We start from the raw sequence: 19,148 nt of genomic DNA, 5'->3' as shown, positions 1-19,148 counted from the left end.
TGTCTTTATGTAACTAAAGATTTTTTTAACCACTGCACTGGACCAATTGACAACAATGGTGGTGCTTAAGGAGGGGAGGGAGCTTAATCATCCGAAGATAAATAGCATTTAAAACAGAAATTGGGTATAGTCCCTTTCGTGGCAACGCCTTTTAAGGGGCGATTTGTCGTATTTTCACAGTAGCTTTTGATAGGTTATTTTTAGGTTAGGTTAATGCCCCGGAGATTTAGGCAATTTGCCCCTCAGGTTTAGAGCCCCCCACAGGGGCTAGAAATAGGGGAAAAGTTACTTTAAAATACGACAAAACGCCCCTCAAGAGGCGTTGCCAAGAAAGGGACTATACCCTGAAAAGGCCTGAAAAGGGTTGCAGCTTCAAGGAAATAAAACGCATATTATTTTCCATAAAAAGAAGCATTATACGATAATTAAAACGATATAATATCAATATAATAAAAGTATGGTTTCTTTTTGTTAAAACTCGAAAGAAAATAAATCTGGCTTCCTTTAGAAGATCACTTTCAGTAATAACAAATCATAAAAGTAAAAATTTTGCACCAGACATTCATGTATTCTAATAAAATGGTATTCGCAGCTGGCTAAAATGACCCCCCTTCCACTCCTTTTACCCAATCCCCTCCCCTCTTACTAAATGAACGAACTGACCAATAAATGAGGTCGAATTAGCAAGCTAAATTGACGCCAAGCTTTCCCCTGTCAATATATCCACATATATGATGTATCCATTATTTTTTAGTACTGCAGATTTGTTAGATTTTAAAAATAAGAAAAAAACTTTAAAATAAGCAAAATGCTTAAAAAACAAGATGGTTGCTTAAAAAATACAATTAAAGACTCGGCTGCAGGGTAAAATAGAAATAATTAACCTTATTTCCATTATTTAAATATTTTTTTGATGTTCTATAAATGGTTATAAAAAACGAAGAAAAAATGCCATTAATCATTAAATTCTGATTACTATAAGTGGGGTAAAATTGCTTTCAAAAAAGTTCTCATAAAAAACACACACTGTATATCCGGTTTTTCATTTACTTCTTTTACTAAAAAAATAATATATTTGTAAAACATAGAAGACTGGATATTACATTGATAAAATTGTTTTGATGGTAAGGTGATTTTAATTTTCTTCTTTGTTTACTTTCATGTGCTAGCTTGCTAATGCTGTGCCTACATATGAATATAATTATACTTTTATAATTAAAGCTTACCTTAGATAAACTCTGGAAAGACGAAACATCCACTCCCCGCTCTCCAGATATTCTGAAGAAAAAATAATGTCAGATAAATTACTCGGCTTGTCGATAATTATTACTTTTAAGAACTTGTGACCACTACTATAAACGAACATACAAGCTTTACTATGTTTTCAGATTTTAATTTTTAAATTAAATAAATTAACATCCCCGATACGTTTTGGTGCCAAACTTTGAAGGCTTGGGGCGGTGCCACTGATCTAGAATAGTCAATTTTTACCCAAATTGAAATATCTATGTTTGTAGTAAAATGATTTTCATCGCATTGCTTTATTGTAGTAAAATACTTGCTACCATAATACACACACACACAAACACACAACCACACACACATGCACACTTTCACACACACACACATACACACATACAAACACAAACACACAAACGCTCATTACACAGAAAAAAAAACATGTAATTTTGAAAACAGTGTCCTGGGGCAAAATATAATCTAAGGAAATTTTCAGGAAATCAGGGGTAGTTAAATTGAAGATTAGTATTATTGACCCCAAGCTTTTCTCTTCTATTTCAACTTGATATGATTCTAAATATTGTGATATTGGTGAAAATCAATTTTTCTTGTATTACAATATCCTCCTATTATATCTCTGGTAAATATAAAGAAATATCCCTTTTTAATTATTGTAATCCCATATTAAACCCTCTTTGTTGCAAGGGTAGGGAAGGGACTTTTAACTATAAATTATACTGCACTGGTAACCAAAGTTTATTGAACAATATCTCTCATTCGTTGACCTAAAAGCGTTGGGTACTATATCAAATTTTAGTTTGTTCCTACTAGCAATATCTAAACTTTTGAACAAATCAGATAACGTGGATATAAAACAATAAGTACCAGTGTTATTTACAGTCGAATGTCCCCTCCCTACATGGTAAACATAGAATTCAAAACACATTGGATGGTTTTCCGTCGAATATTATAACACTAGAAAATCCCATGAATCGCTTAGGGGGTTAAAAAGAGGGTTGCCTTATAGTAATAGGAAATTGCCAAATGTTTTTCTTCCCATTTGCAATTTTCATTGTCTACTGTTATAATAATTTTCAGACAAACTAGCATAATATAAAATACGATACATAGACAAAAAATGAACAAGCTGGAGGGGGGGGGGGGGTATTGAAATAAAGATTTCAGAATCCCCGCCAGAATAGGATTAAGTAACAACTGAAGTATGGACTCGAACTGTAAAACTAATGAATTTATTATTACTTAGATCTTACATCAGATAATCATGAATTCTAATAAAGTGAAACTTGTAGCTGGCAAAAATAACGATCCCACCATCCACCCTCTATAACCAATCCCCTCTTACTGAATGAACGAACTGATCAATAAATGATTGTCCATGTTAGCAACTTAAATTGGCGATAAATTTTTCCCTGTCATAATATCCATTGTAAGACTGGCATTTGTCATCTTTTTTGCTGTTTTCAATTTGAACTTTCTAAGACAAATTTCACTCAGAAAATAATTTAAAGAAAAATTGTAATTTCAATATTAGGAAATGTTTTACCAGCTTAAAAATTGATTAAAAATAGTAAGTAGAATTTATTGATAAACAAGGATGACAACATCCATAAGTAGCGAAGCACAAAAATTATGTATAAGAATTTAAAGATTAGTTGTAAAAAACATGTATATTAGGGAAAAATCACGAAACCTTTTCAACATTTTTTAAAATTTTTTTAATACTTATATATTATTACTATGACTAACAGACTGGCGGTCAAAGTAAATTACATACTGGATGTTCAAAACAACTAGAAATTTAATTTTAATACTTTTAACTAAAAAAAATTGAAATCGGACCATAAACACCAAAGATATGAGGAAAAATGTGAAAACTATAAAAATGGCCAAAAACCTGCAAAAAGGCAGTCTGACCGCCATTGATGTTTTCTTGAAAAGACAGGAAATTTTATTTTGATATCTATACTCTATAGCTGAAAAAATTTTGGAAATCGGTCCATAAACACCAAAGGTATGGATAAAAATGTGAAAAATACAAAAATAGCCTAAAACCTGCTTAAAGGCAGTCTGACCGTCATAGTTGTTTTCTTGAAATGACAGGAAATTTTATTTTGATATCTAAAACTGAAAAAAATTTGGAAAATTGGACCATAAACACCAAAGATATGGAGAAAAATGTTAAGAATACAAAAAATAGCCTAAAACCTGCTAAAAAGTGGTCCGACTGCCATTGATGTTTTTTAGATAATTGTGCTCCTTCATAATGTGAATGTTGTCAAAAAATTTCAGCCTTTTATCTTTTATAGGAGCCGAGAAAATAACGTTTCCCCCAAACTAAGACATACGGACAGACGGACATTTCAAATTATAGAGTAGCTTCGCTACTAATAAAAAGATTATCTTATATTACCATAGTAAACTTTAACTTAATATTTAATTTCTAGATTGCCATAAATACTAAACTTAAATAACAGACAGAAAGATATACAAGCACAGATCTTGTTACTTTTATTAAAAAACACTACAAGGTAGACTGGATGAAAGTATCCTTTTTTGGAAAAGACACAAACACAATAACATTACTGACAGACACACAGACCAATACGACCTTATTTATAGAGTAGCTTTGCTTTGATTTGATTCTCTATAAAGCAATCATCTTTAATAACTTAAATCAAAATATTTTTTTCATTTATTAATTTCTGTGGAAGTTAACAAGGACAACTTTTATTTAAGAAGCAGAGCATCGAACCACAATATCATCCTAAAGGATTTATTATATACGTGGATATTATGACAGGGAAAAAATTATCGTCAATTGTAGTTGCTAAGTGGGACATCATCTTGGTTATTCAACGAGCTACAAGTTATACTTTATTAGGGTATATGATAATCTAGTGTAAGATCCAAGTAATAATAAATTCCGTATCGTAATCCTTCTATATCAAGTAACAAGCATTTTTAATACTAATACTGCAAAGAGACTTTGTTAACAATTCCCATTGTTTAGAGCAGCTGCGCTTCTTAAAGGCAATCCAAATTTCTTCTCAATATTATTTGAAAATAAGTCTCTATTTTTATTAAATTAACAGATTTGATAAATTAATTCCAACAAGTTTAATTTGCTTTTATAATCTTTTTGAGTAACTTATTTTGGTGGAAATTATAAAAACATTCACAAATTAACCTATGGTTTTGTAAAAAAAATTATTACTAGAGATAATTTGGTAGGACATCTATAGAAAATTTTTTAAAACAAAATCCGGCGGATTAGAACCAGATCTCAGTAATATTGAAAAATCGTGTAAAGAAAATTTTCCACAAATATTAAAATAAAAATTATAAAATTAATTTCATTTTTGTTAGCCTGGGCCTTCATTTTAATATCCGCGAAAAACTGTCTGTAACACGATTCAATAAATAGACATTACATTCGAAAAATTTACATTTTCCTAATAGCATTATGGACTGACGGACGTACGGACATTTTAAACTACAGAGTAGCTTCGCTACTAAAAATACATATAGGAGAAACTTTTGTATCTGAACAATTGAATTGTATTCATTTCAAAGAACTTTACACGATCATCAGGGAAAAGGGGGAATAGTAAAATGGTTTCCAGTATGAAGTTGACACTGATTAATATCTGCTGGATTATAACCGGTTCTCAGTCATACTGAAAAATCATGTAAAGCATCGTATAACAGACAATTTCTCACAAATATGAAAATAAATATCATAAAATTAATAACAATTAGTCCGGGCCTTCTGGTTTTAATCTTATAATTTTTAATTTTGTTACCCGGGAAAGGCTGTATATAATACGATGCGATAAATAACTATTCACTTTCAACAATAAGTAGCGAAGCCCAAAAACATCATGTATTTAAATTCGGACAAGGTGATTTAAAGTGCGAATCATCTAGTACATCTATCTTAACTAGCAGCCAAATGAATCATATTTTCCTATAACATTACAAAGAACAGATCTATAGTATAAACAGACAACTACCTCCCATCCTTTTCAATGACCTTTTTCGTCTTCTTCTAAATTATTTACTGCTACTTGGCTGTGTTAATATAAGCGACACTATTGGTTGATTTTCAATGACCCAATAGAAAGGTTGTACAAGGTTGATTCGATGGGGAGATACAGTTATTTAAACCTTTCTCCCTCTAGTGTTTTACTCTAATTTACAAAGGATGACAGACAAAGTGAATTAAAGAACAGCCCAGCTTCTATCCATTTTATCTTATTTTTAATTTGTTTATCATTTGTTTAACATTTTTTTTTAATTGCTTATCATTTAAATCTCTGTCTTGTATATATACTTGTTATATTGGGGCCATATGTTCAAATAAAAGCTGGGTTCTTTAGACTGTTTACAGATTTGTTACTTTAGATCTTAGAAACAGTAGTAAAAGATTTGGTTGTAGATTATATTCGATATCAATATCTTTTTTTACTTATAAATTATTGTACCCAAAGTTTTATAACCTCGATATCTTATTCGTTAACACCCAAAAATTAGGTACTTTGATTATTAGTTCTAAACTAGTAGTGTTCAAGCATTTTAAACAATAATTTTAACCTACAGAAGCGCTAATTTTGTTAATTATCATGGGATGAGTTTTTATTTATCGTGTATTGTCTTATCCCATATACTTTAAGCTTTATAAAATCTCTAAAACTATCCTAAAGAACTTGTATCAATTATGATAACTTGATAAGATAGTATGGCAATCGATATAATATTTCTTGGATGTTGAACCAGATTTTTATGTATACAATAAAGTTATGCTCGCAGCTAGCTACAATAACGATACCTCCATACACTACCTTACCCCATCCCCTCCGCTCCTGATAGATAAAAAAAACAATAAATGAGGTCCATATTAGCAAGCTAAATGTACGACAAATTTTCCCCTGTCATAATATCCACGTATATCATATATCCATTGCTATTCATCACGTGTGTGCATTAACTTCCGCACAACTTTATTATCAAATCATCAGAACCGCATATTATTACATCTGTACAAGCTGCCCCTTACCCTTTATCATCCTTTATCACTATTGTTTTCTTATTGTGTGGCTGTTTGCGAAAAAACCTCACTATACGGATATATTTATATGCGGAAGTGAATACACAACACTTTTCATGACGTTATTATGGCATACAAAGCATATTTTAGCCGCATCATAACAAGACTTTTAGTAGCGCAGCTACTCTTTTATTTGGGAATGTCCGTACAGACGGACAAACAGACAACCAGAGAGAAACTTAAAGAGCAGCTTCGCTAATATAAAACTGAAATATTACCTAGTTGACATCTCTCGTTGAGTTTTAATTTGTTATCATTTTTGTAGACACTGAGCCGGGGCTCGGGGTAACCCTCCACACGTATACAGATCTCCAAATTTCTACAAATTAGGACAATAGTTAATCAAAAGTTAAACTAAAAAATAAGATAAAAAGCTTCGACGTCATTGCACCCAACCCCTCTTATTATTCTTTATATTTCTTGTATGCTACTTTTTTTTAATGTAGTTTAGATTAAATTAGGTTATATTTATTACTGTGTAGCCCCACAGTGCTAAACCACTGCAGGAATAGGAGCGCCGTAGGGTTAGGTATAGAAAAAAAACAAAAAAAAACACTACCTAATCAATAATTATTTAAAAGATAATTGGGGGGGGGGGGGGGAGGAACAGTGCTTAAGAGATACTTTAAGGTAAAGCACCCAGGGCAATTTAATTTGCAAAAAAAAGTGTATACCTGTCCTCCTGGAGATCATACAGAGTCTGCAGGTTTGTCGTTATTTCTGGTGACAGGTCACCCCGTTGAGTATCTAAATAAAGAAATACTGATTATGTTGATATTCATATTTGTATTTCAAAAAAAACAGTATATATGTCAGTTTGTTCGTCTGTCTATCTGTGTATAGCGAAGGATCTCATTAATTGCTGATATGGTTCTTATTTAAAGTCAAACTTCTTATAGATAGGTCTATTATACTATTTTGGGGGTTGGAAATAGCATCCTACCAGCCTCCCAAGAGAAATTACATCATTGAAACATAGTTTTCCAAAATTATTTTTTCTCTACTCTTCTTTAGAACTAAATATAGAGTAGTGGGTCGACCCCCCCCCGCCCCCCCTCCTATTTTACCTATAGTGCTTTTAGAGGCCTCTAGGATCGAAGCTGCCCATTACCTTTAATTTGTACATGACACTGTCTTGTAACTTACCTTTAATTTGTATATGACACTGTCTTGTAACTTACCTTTTATTTGTACATGATACGCTCTTGTAACTTACCTTCAATTTGTACATGACACTGTCTTGTAACTTACCTTTAATTTATACATGATACTGTCTTGTAACTTACCTTTAATTTGTATTTGACACTGTCTTGTAACTTACCTTTAATTTGTACATGACATTGTCTTGTAACTTACCTTTAATTTATACATGGTACTGTCTTGTAACTTACCTTTAATTTGTATATGACACTGTCTTGTAACTTACCTTTAATTTGTACATGACACTCTCTTGTAACTTACCTTTAATTTGAACATGACACTGTCTTGTAACTTACCTTTAATTTGTACATGACACTGTCTAGTAACTTACCTTTAATTTGTACATGGGACTGTCTTGTAACTTACCTTTAATTTGTACATGACATATCTTGTAATATACATTTAATTTGTACATGACACTCTCGTAACTTACCTTTAATTTGTACATGACACTGTCTTGTAACTTGACCAGTATTGTTGAATGCCAATAATGAGTAATTTCCACCGTCGCAGCTAAAAAATAATAAATAACTTTTTATAAAACTTCTTACGAAAAGCATACAATTATAAATCGAATAGCAACTATTGATACTATCTATCGATTTTCTGGCTATCCATTTTGCTATCTAGATATCATTGTATCTAGTAAATTGATATATTATTTCTTCTTAAGTTTGTCTATCTGTTAAGATCTTGCTAACCATTGAACCCTAACTTTCTTTGGTGGATTTTAATATTCTAATTTCTAAATTTAGGTCTTTAGGTTTTTTAAAGCTATTTTCTTTTTATTTATCTATCTTGCTATCTAACTAATAAATGTACTTTTTATCTGGCAATAAAATTGCTATCTAGCTATCTCCCTGAACTAAATGTCCTTGACTTGCCAACAAGTATTGATTGGGAGGTGAAGCGTGAAAAAAGAAGCTAATCTCTGTGTGCATATCTTCAAATATGTCAAAATAAATCGGTGCTTGCAAAAATGAAAAAGGTCGACCTAATTTTTTTTGCAAAAAAATTAGCATATTAAATTATATATGCTTGATTATCAGCTATAAAATCATCATTAACCGGATAATTTAAAATTCAATTAAAGTGGCTTAGATAATAATAATTGGTTCTATGACTTTCTTACATTGTTTTTTTCTATTATTCTGCCTAAATAAATTTTTAAGGAGATAAGAAAACATAATTAATTTTATGTATTCCAAAAAATCTTTGGCTTATTTAAGTGTAAGAATCATAATTTTGGGAGGTAAGCATGGGATTTATATGTTTATCCGTCTGTCTGTTTTTCTGTCTGCCTATCTGTCTGTCCGTCCATCTGTTTGTATATCTATTTATCTATCTATCTCTAGTATACCTGTCAGTATCAAACACTAGAAGCCTCCTGTGATTCCTGTCTGTCTGTCTGTCCATCTGTCTATCTATCAATCTATCAATCTATTTATCTCTAGTCTACCTGTCAGTATAAAAAAATAGAAGCCTCCTATTATCTCTGGATCCTGTGACCCTGATCCTATCTATCTTTCAATCAGTCAGTCTGTCTGTCTGTCTATTTTTCTGTCTGTCCGTTCATCTGTTTGTATATCTATTTATCGATCTATCTCTAGTCTACCTGTCAGTATCAAACACTTGAAGCCTCCTGTAATCTTGTCTGTCTGTCTGCCTGTCCAACTATCTATCTATCTCTAGTATACATGTCAGTATCAAACACTAGAAGCCTCCTGTCATCCCTGGACCATGTGAACCTGATCCTGTATGTCTGTTTGTCTGTCTGCCTGTCCATCTATCTATCTCTAGTCTACCTGTCAGTATCAAACACTAGAAGCCTCCTGTGATCCCTGGAACCTGTGAACCTGATCCGGTCAGTTTCTTCCAGCTCCAAGCCATCCTTGTACCACACCAAATCTAAACAAAAAATAACATTATACCTTCAGCTGACAGGGTAACTATTTATCTTGAAATACACCGAACTTTAACAAAAAATAAGGAAGAAGAGTAGCAAATAAGTTCATTGATTAAAAAAGTATAATTCTTAGAATATCTTTTTTTAGTAATTTTGTTTTCTATAATTGTTTACACATATCAAATTATCGTCCATTGTCTTATTTCTTAAGAATATCCCTGTTTTACGGACATAATTGCCCCTCTTGCATCATACATATTAAAGCTGCTAGGGGCATTTTCATTTCATGATATTAAGACAAGTGAAAACGGAAATAATTTTTTTTTAAAAGCGAAGCTACTCTGTAAAGTACAACAATATCAAACTATACAAGATAACATATACTAATACTAAGCTCCACTTTATGAAAACAGTGAGGAATTTAACTTACATTAAACTTTATATACTAACTTAAAAAGGATCACACGTAAAATTATTTTATTGATTCAATAACAGCATAATTCATAATTTTGTTTTTGTCAACACAGTACTAGCATTGAATCTTGCTTGAAAAATATTGTGCTTGTTTTGTATTATTATACAATATTTAATTCAAAGAGGAAATGATTAAGAAGGTATTTATTCACTTCCGCAGACCAGCAACATTCGAAAAAAAAGCGTTTCATCTTCGCTAAAAGACACAATAGCAAATAAATAAAAAGGATTAATCATAATGATACGAAGTATAAGAGAACGATAGTTTGTGCAATTTGTAATAATATGCGATTCTGATGAATTAATAATGTGACACATGTGTAGGTGAATGCACACTGATTAAGAAATATATTCAATTGTTTTAATTCATTTTTTATAACAAGAACGATCTCATAATGTTGACTAGTAGCGCAGCAAAAACAAGTTTACAGATTTTTTGACATAAATCACATAATACGACATTGTGTTTTGTAGCTTATTCTATTTTAATCTGTGTATTAACGAGAAATGCTATAGTCATTATAGTGTATATATCTTAATCTGTCTGTTGCTAGCCCTAGTTATAGAGACGGCTTATTTTTATGAAAAATAAATAAAGGTATTTTTCTTAAATGAAATCTAGGGAGGGAGGGGACATTGGACTGTTAATTACACTGGTTCCCAAAGATTTATTTCTTATTCGTTGCTTATTTTTGTAGAATTTTGATTGGTTGGTTTTTACTAAAAATTTTAAACTTTAGAAGGGGTGATTTAATTTTTACATCAATTTATCGTTTGTTGTCTTATCCCTTAAAATCCGTGGAAAACAGGTAAATTTTACGGTTGGACATATTTTCTAATGAGAAAAGGATATGAGAATAACAAGGACAATTACGTTTATCATTATTTATATGTAGCGCAGCAATAATAATAATATAGGAAATCAAAATTGTTTTCTATGTATATAGGGACATGCAAGAGGAAATAAAGCAATCCTAACTCATAGAATAAAATAGCATAAAACAATCGTATGCCTAAGGTTCCCAACAATGTAGAACTTAAACTGATACATTTGTTTTTGAGATCTTTACAAACTGACAAAAAAGCTAACTACTTCAAATAAAAAGGCATAATGTGTATTAAGTCAAGCCTATTAAACTTAATTTATGTCTATCGCTGTGAAACGCCTGTGTAGAAACTGTAATCATAAAGATACATTAGTGACGGTTTTTCTTAAAGGTCGAATGGACGCAAGTGCAAACTATAATTATATGGTAGCTGCGTTACTTATTCAATTTAAATGAATAAACTTTACAAAAGAAGTTAAATACCCTTTCTTTTGTTGATTGAAATGTTTCTTAAAATCTTTAAAACAGCAGTACAAAATTGTGAATTTTTTTTTGGAAAGATTAAGTTTTTTTTGTCTTTTTTAGCTTTTCTAGGAGGTAGAAGTAAAACAATTACCCCCCCCCCCCCCCCCCAAAGTGCCCCAGGCTTCTATTTATCTATTTGTTTCTCTATCTATCTAATTATCTATCTATAATATGAGATAATATGCATAATTGTATAAAAATTGTCCCTGATCATGTCATACCAGTGTGCATACATTTCTTCATAATATCACATAAACGTTTTAATCCATATATTATTACTTGGATGTAGCACTATATTTTTATGTATTCTAAAAAAGTGATGCTCGCAGCTAGCTAAATTAACGATACCCCCAATCCACCTCTTAACCGCATTCCTTCACCTCGTACTGGATAAACGAACTGATTAATAAATGAGGTCCATAGTAGCAAGCTAAATTGACGACAAATTTTCCCCTATCAATATATCCATGTATGTCCTATATCCATTCACGTTTACAAATATATAAAAGATTATTCTAATGTTGACGATGAAGCAAAGGAAAAGGGGGCAGTTTGTGCTGTTGTGATAATATGCGGTACTGGTGATTTGATAATGTGATCCATGTTTGGAAGTGAAGGCACACCAGTGTCATACACATTTTCAAGGACAATATTGTGGTCACACACACACACACATACACACACACACACACATACACACACACACATTATAATAACACACACACATATAATTAACAAGGACAATATTGTTGCTTGTTGGTAAAAAACAGCTTTTATCAGAAATCTTAACGGATAAGACAATAGATGATAAATTAATGTTCATCCGCAATGATGATGAACTGTAAATTATAATTATTGGTTGACAAATATGGATACTTCCATTTTGGAACTAACCTGTAAAAGTTTGGAGCCAACGAATAAGATAACGTGGTTATAAAACTTTTTGGTACCAGTGTAATTTACAGTCCAATGCAATGTCCCATTCCCCCTTGGTTTTCATAGACACATGTATTTTAAGCTTACCTTAAAAGTAAATCTTAAAAATAGAGATAAACAATAGACGTTCCTTCATATTTTTTATCTTTCCGCAGATTTATAAATCCTATCTAACACACACAAACATCTCTCCTTTTCATATATCCAGTGCTTAGCTAATAAAATTTCTTAGTTACATCAAGTGAACACTTTTTCTTAAACATGCAATTTCTATAAATGTATGAATCACTGAAATGGATAAACGTGGATATATTGACAGGGAAACATTGGTCGTCAATTTAGCTAATATGGACCTCAGTTATTGGTCACTTCGTTCATCCAGGAGGGTAGGGGATGTGGTAAAGAGGGTTATTGTAGCCAGATTTGTTAATGTAATATCGAACACAGTAATAGTGTCTGACTGATTATGACGTAACAAAAAAAATTAGCCAATGAGAGGCCACTATAAATTTTACCATTGGTCAATAACGGCCTCTCATTGGCTAATTTCTTTTTGTTACGTCATAATCAGTCAGACACTATTACGGTGTTCTGTAATATCAACACAACTAACATAATAGCTGGTTTCCGTTATATAACATCTGAACCACAAATAATTTTTATTTTTTTATGCTTGTTAGCCCATAGAGATTGCAACTACAGAGGATAGAAATACTTTTTAAAAGCGAAACTTTTCTATAATTAGGGTCGGTCCGTCCGTACGTCCGTCTGTAACGGATAGCTTTTGTCGTTAATTTAGGCATGTTAGAATTGTCCTATCGATTTCAAACTTTGCATAATAATTCCTGTAGTAGTTAGGCACGATTTAGAAAGCGTAGCAACTCTATAAACATTACCAGGATGTCCGTACGTTCATTTTAAACATGTTGATTTTTTTACTTTTTAAACAACAAATTTTTATGTGATCTAATTATCCGATTGATCTAATTTTTGATATACTGATTCCTGGGACAACAAAGTACAATATTATAAGCGAAGCAACTCTATAATCAAGTCCTAAAAATGTATGTATGTCCTGTATCAAGCAGTTTATCAAAAATTCAACTTGCAATTTTACTTCGTTTATTATTTATATTTGTGTTCTGATTATTCAGTTCTGACACTATACAAGTGTTAATGTCCGTTTGGCCTACCGTTTCAGTGGTTCGCTTTTATGGATGTTGTCACCCTTGTTTTTAAATAGAAAATAAAGAGTGTTGATTAGGAGGTCAAAAAATAGGTTAGAGTGAAAGAACCACATAATAGGAAGAGAAGCAATATATTTTGCCTCAATAATGATTTTTTTTCAACCGGAAAATAGGTTATTCTCCAAATAACAAATAATTTTAAGAAAAAAAAACTTTAGATTGAGACGTTATTGTCAAAGAATTTTTATTTAAAGAAAATTATGACTTAGGAAAAAATATAATAGTCATGAAAAATCATGCAAAGAGGATAAGTATTCAGATAAAAGATTTGACCCTTTTTCGAGGGGGAGGCTTGTTTGACCCTTTCTCCATCTGCTAATTTGAAAATTATAAGAAAGAAACAAACTAGAAGTAAAAGTTGCTCGAAATAAATAGCCCCATTTCTTTCAATTCTAAACGGTAGAAAAGAAAAAAAATTGAGTAAAAAAAGATTAAACTCTATGCTAGGGAAAAAAGTAGACTTTTATAGAAAGCATGGAAAAACCTACACTCCCCCAAAAAAGATTAAAATTTCCCGAAAAGAAAAATTTCGGCGCTCCAGATTTTAGCAAGTTTTGTAAAAACTATAACACAGACATACAAACAGACATTAGCTCTTTTTTAAAATTTACATAAAAGTTAGGATTATTTATTTTCAATTTTGGAACCTTTTAATGCACTAATCGGATGAAAAGAAATAAACATACAGATGAACAAATTTGTAAGATTGTAGTGTAAGTTCGCTACTGAAACATGTTTATGTTGCAAATTTGTGAGAAAATAAACACAAACAATTTAAATTGCTTTAAAGGTTTTCTAAAAAATTGTTTTATTATTTTACAATGCCAATATATTGTCATGGAATCATTTACAATATATGTACTCTTATCAATCATGTACAGCGTTTAAGCCATTTGAGCGAGCATTTATAAATTCTAATGTTAACAACATAGTTAAATAGTACTTTCCCTCAAAGTGCTCAGCGATCATAGAACCCCCTCCTTTTATTTTCTGAATAATTTGAAATTTAGGGGGTGGGCTGTCTTTATGCCTTATCCCTCAGGAAGCATTAACCCTGTTAGCTTATCCTCTTAAAGACTCGGTCCAAACTGTGCATTTAAAAGTACAGTTATTAAGCTGTATAATCCCAAAATTAAATCTTGTCGGCCGCCTATAATTGGCCTACTATCATTAAAATCAATGGAAAAACAATTATTAAAAGATTTTTCATCTTTTTTTATTTTTAAAATTTTGAAATTATCGTTTAGAATTGTTTAATTTTTCTTTGACAATTAGTTTCTCTATGGTTTTTGAGTTTTATTATTTTTGTAATTATTTTAGACTATTTTTTTGCTTATTCCTTTCCCTTCGAATACTAGGGGTACAGCCAATAGTCCTTATATAAAAGTATATTCTGTCTATACTGAAGAAGGATTTCGCTAACCAATATGGTTCTCCTTTACAATATAACTTCTGCGTAGCTGCTAGTAATTGATAAAATAAGTGGTAAATGTGAACCTAGAACATATTTGATTGGAAGAAAATAAATCAAGATTAAACTCCATTTAAGATTATTTAGCTGCCTCAAAAAAGAAAATCTTAAAATAAAAGGATTATTGGTTTACATTTTAGCTGCCTCCTGTTAAAAAAGTATTTTTGACTAAATGAAAAGAATAATATAAAAATAGATATACATTCCAATGATGATAAAAAAATTACCCCTTGTTTACATATAATCATTTGAATAGAAAAGTCTAGACACTGCTAGTTTAAATAAACCAATCAAAATTATATAAAGTATCAAAAAATTTTAAGCCAACGAATGGGATAGCATGTATACAAAACTTATCACCATGGTGTACCAGTGTAATTTATAGTCCAATGTTCCCTGCCCCCTATTAATACCATAAATTATTTAATAAATTTTAAAGGGCTTCAACTTTCCAGAGAGAAAAATGAAATAAAGTTAAAGAATGTCCTTTTAAGATTCTTATTTTGGGCCTAGTAGTAGTGTCACTTTCTAGATGACCAAAATTTACCTAACTGTAAACACAATAATAGGTGTTCCTACTTTCTAGATGACCAAAATTTACCTAACTGTAAACACAATAATAGGTGTTTCTACTTTCTAGATGACCAAAATTTACCTAACTGTAAACACAATAATAGGTGTTCCTACTTTCTAGATGACCAAAATTTACCTAACTGTAAACACAATAATAGGTGTTCCTACTTTCTAGATGACCAAAATTTACCTAACTGTAAACACAATAATAGGTGTTCCTACTTTCTAGATGACCAAAATTTACCTAACTGTAAACACAATAATAGGTGTTCCTACTTTCTAGATGACCAAAATTTACCTAACTGTAAACACAATAATAGGTGTTCCTACTTTCTAGATGACCAAAATTTACCTAACTGTAAACACAATAATAGGTGTTCCTACTTTCTAGATGACCAAAATTTACCTAACTGTAAACACAATAATAGGTGTTCCTACTTTCTAGATGACCAAAATTTACCTAAATTGGGGGGGGGGGTGTCCCATCCCCCCAAAAATAGTTATTTACAGGACCTACGAGAAGGACCTACGAGAAGCTACCCTGTTAAGGAGAACCCAATCGGTTCAGCGGTTAGCGAGATCCTTCGGTACAGCACAAACACCTAGACATCCTGTTACTTTAGTATAAGGATTTTACTATCTGCGGAGACCTGTCTTTATTAAGATTTAATAAAGGGTCTTTCTCAGGGATCTTAAGGGATAAGACAATGACTAAAAAATTGTCTACATTCCAAATTATGATAGACAAATCTCATTATTTGTTTATCCGTTTGAACACTTCCAAAGTGAAATTGTTGACTTTTTATTTATGACATATATATATGTCAGGGATAAGACATTCGACGATATATATAATTGATATATATTCCTAATGATGATAAACAAAATTACCCTTAATGTAGATTGTAATTACTGTATTAAAGGTTTGAACACTGCTAGTTTATAAAACTTTGGGTATTAGTATCCCCTCCCTCCTGTATCTGTGTTTACAGTACCCTTTTATAAGTGTGCACTTTCTTAAGGCCCAAAACAAATATATTTATAAAGACAAGGATGACAACAGCCATAAAAGCAAAACTCAACAGATCAAGCGGACAACATAACATTGACAAATATTTGATGTGGTTTAATAGCTTGAATACAAGTTATCAGATATAGCGTATTAATATTTTATATTTGATTTTGGAAATGCTTTTGTTAGTATAGCATGTCTAATGGTTCTAGGAATCAAACTTTTAAAAACCATGCTAGTATGATAACTTTACTTTAGCAGATTTTTCAAAATAAAATCAAAATGTCTAAATTAGGGCAGTGTTATATTAAGGAAGAAAACATTGGACTGTAAATTTTATTAAATCACGATTGGTTGGTTAAAACTAGAGCTGGATCTTTAAATCATTTTAGTGGTAAGCTAGATCGTGGTGCTCCGAATTTCAGCCAATCACAGCGCGGCATTTCATAAAATGCTGTGCTCTCATTGGTGGAAAGTTGGCTCACCCCGATCTGGCTCACCACTAAATTGATTTAAAGATTTAGCTTAGCAGTGCTTAAAACCAAAATTTTCAATCCGTATTTTTTTTAGTTAATCATTATGGGTTTCAACAATTTATCGTCCATTGTCTTATCCCTAAAGATATTTGTTAAAATTACACTAGCTTTACCAGGGAGGGAGGGGACATTGGGCTGTTTATTACAGTAGTCCCCATTCCCAAAGTTTGTAACGCTTTCTTATTCGTTGGCTTGACAACTTGGGGACTTTTATCGAATTTTGATTGATTGGTTCATGAATTTGAGTGTCCAAACGATTCAACCACCAATTGTTATCTACAGAAGGGGTAAATTTGTGTATAAATATTTTGAATCTACATTAATTTATCGGCCATTGTGTTATCCCTACCTAACAAAATTAAAATGCTTACCTATAGGCCTGGAACCAGAAAGCTTGACATTGATGATGAGTATTTTACCGGCATGCAGAATTATAGAAGAGTTAGGCTCCTCTATAATCTCGATATCACATTGGGCGTCCTTAATAAAAAAAATATTATGAGAAAAGTTACATTTATGTCCAAAGTTGCGCAGCAATAGCCAAACTTGAAAGTAAACAAGGATGACAACATCCATAAGTAGCGAAGCACAAAAAATCGTAGATGGGAATACGTACAGGTAGATTTAAAAGGGTTTTTACTAAAATCAAGAATAGATTTATTGGATAAAATAAATATGAAACCTTGTTTTATTTTGTATGATGACGATGGTCAAAGTAAATTATATTAAAGATGCTCATAACAATGGGAAAAATTATTTTAATACTGATATCTCATAAAAGTTTGAAAATTGGATCAAAATAAACAAAGATCTTGGGAAATATGTAAAACATATAAAAATAGCCAAAAACCTGTTATAAGGCAGTCTGGCCGCCATGGTTGTTTTCTTAAAACGACAAAAAATTTAATTTTTAAATCCTTAAAAACTTTAAAAAATTGGAAAATCGGACCATATACACTGAAGATATGGAAAAAAGTGTTAAATATATTTATAAATAGCCTAAAACCTGCCAAAAAGGCAGTCTGGCCGTCATGGTTATTTCCTTTAAAGGCGGGAAATTTAATTTTGATATCTACAACTGAAAAAATTTAGAAAATCGGACTACAAACACTGAAGATATGGAGAAAAATGTTAAAAATATAAAAAAACAGCCTAAAACCTGCTGAAAAGGCAGTCTGGCAGTCTGGCCGTCATAGTTGTCTTCTTTAAAAGACGGAAAATATAATTTTGATATTTATAACTGAAAAAATTTTGAAAATCGGACCATACACTGAAGATATGGAGAAAAATGTGAAAAATATAAAAATAGCCTAAAACCTGCTAAAAAGGCAGTCTGGCCTTCATGATTGTTTCTTTAAACGACAGGAAATTTAATTTTGATATCTGTAACTGAAAAAATTTTGAAAATCGGACCATAAACACTGAAGATAAGGAGAAAAATGTGAAAAATATAAAAATAGCCTAAAACCTGCTAAAAATCGGTCCGACCGCAAATGATGTTTTATAGTCAATTGTGCTCCTTAATAATGGGAATGTTGTCAAAAAATTTCAGCATTCTATCTTTTAAAGGAGCTGAGTAAATCCCATTTCCCCCATAGCGTTACGGACTGACGGACTGACTGACGGACTGACTGACGGACTGACGGACGGACAAAGTGAATTATAGAGTAGCTTCGCTACTAATTAAGAATTATAGAGGATCTATATCTGTGATCTATATCAGAGATATGAAGACAATAATGTCCACAAAAAGTGCAGCAATAATTATACTTAAAAATGTATTAAAAATTATAGAGGAGTTAGGCTCCTCTATAATCACAATAAACGTCCTAAATATAATATTTAAAAAAATATATAAACCAATTATTTCCACAAGTAGCGCAGCATTAACGTCCTTTAAATAATAAAATAGGAGAACAACGAAAGATATGTTCTAAGATGTTCTTAAATAATATTTAAAAATTCAAAAAACAATTATGAACATAGGCAACGCAAAATAAGGCTACCTAGTACCTAAACAATGAAATGTAATATAAGCGCCATAAGATATTAAACTTAGTTAAATCATCCAATA

General features: G+C 31.4%; 1 protein-coding gene across 1 annotated transcript in view; it reads right to left on the bottom strand.

The window, feature by feature from the left end:
* LOC145322984 (uncharacterized) overlaps positions 1–19,148 on the bottom strand; it is a 162,009-nt gene that overhangs the window by 25,884 nt on the left and 116,977 nt on the right. Inside the window, exons 32-37 of the mRNA XM_080165372.1 lie at positions 17,446–17,554; positions 9,373–9,475; positions 8,001–8,080; positions 7,042–7,114; positions 6,586–6,686; positions 1,227–1,278 (exon numbers count right to left, since the gene is read on the bottom strand). Coding sequence (XP_080021498.1) covers positions 1,227–1,278; positions 6,586–6,686; positions 7,042–7,114; positions 8,001–8,080; positions 9,373–9,475; positions 17,446–17,554 — 518 coding nt within the window. The remainder of the gene's footprint in view (positions 1–1,226; positions 1,279–6,585; positions 6,687–7,041; positions 7,115–8,000; positions 8,081–9,372; positions 9,476–17,445; positions 17,555–19,148) is intronic.

Source organism: Acartia tonsa, chromosome 6 (genome assembly GCF_053477335.1).
Source record: "Acartia tonsa isolate MP-2025a chromosome 6, ASM5347733v1, whole genome shotgun sequence".
Classification (NCBI taxonomy): Eukaryota; Metazoa; Arthropoda; class Copepoda; order Calanoida; family Acartiidae; genus Acartia; species Acartia tonsa.
The sequence above is the reverse complement of the archived record's forward strand: the minus strand, read 5'-3'. Positions and strand labels throughout refer to the sequence as shown.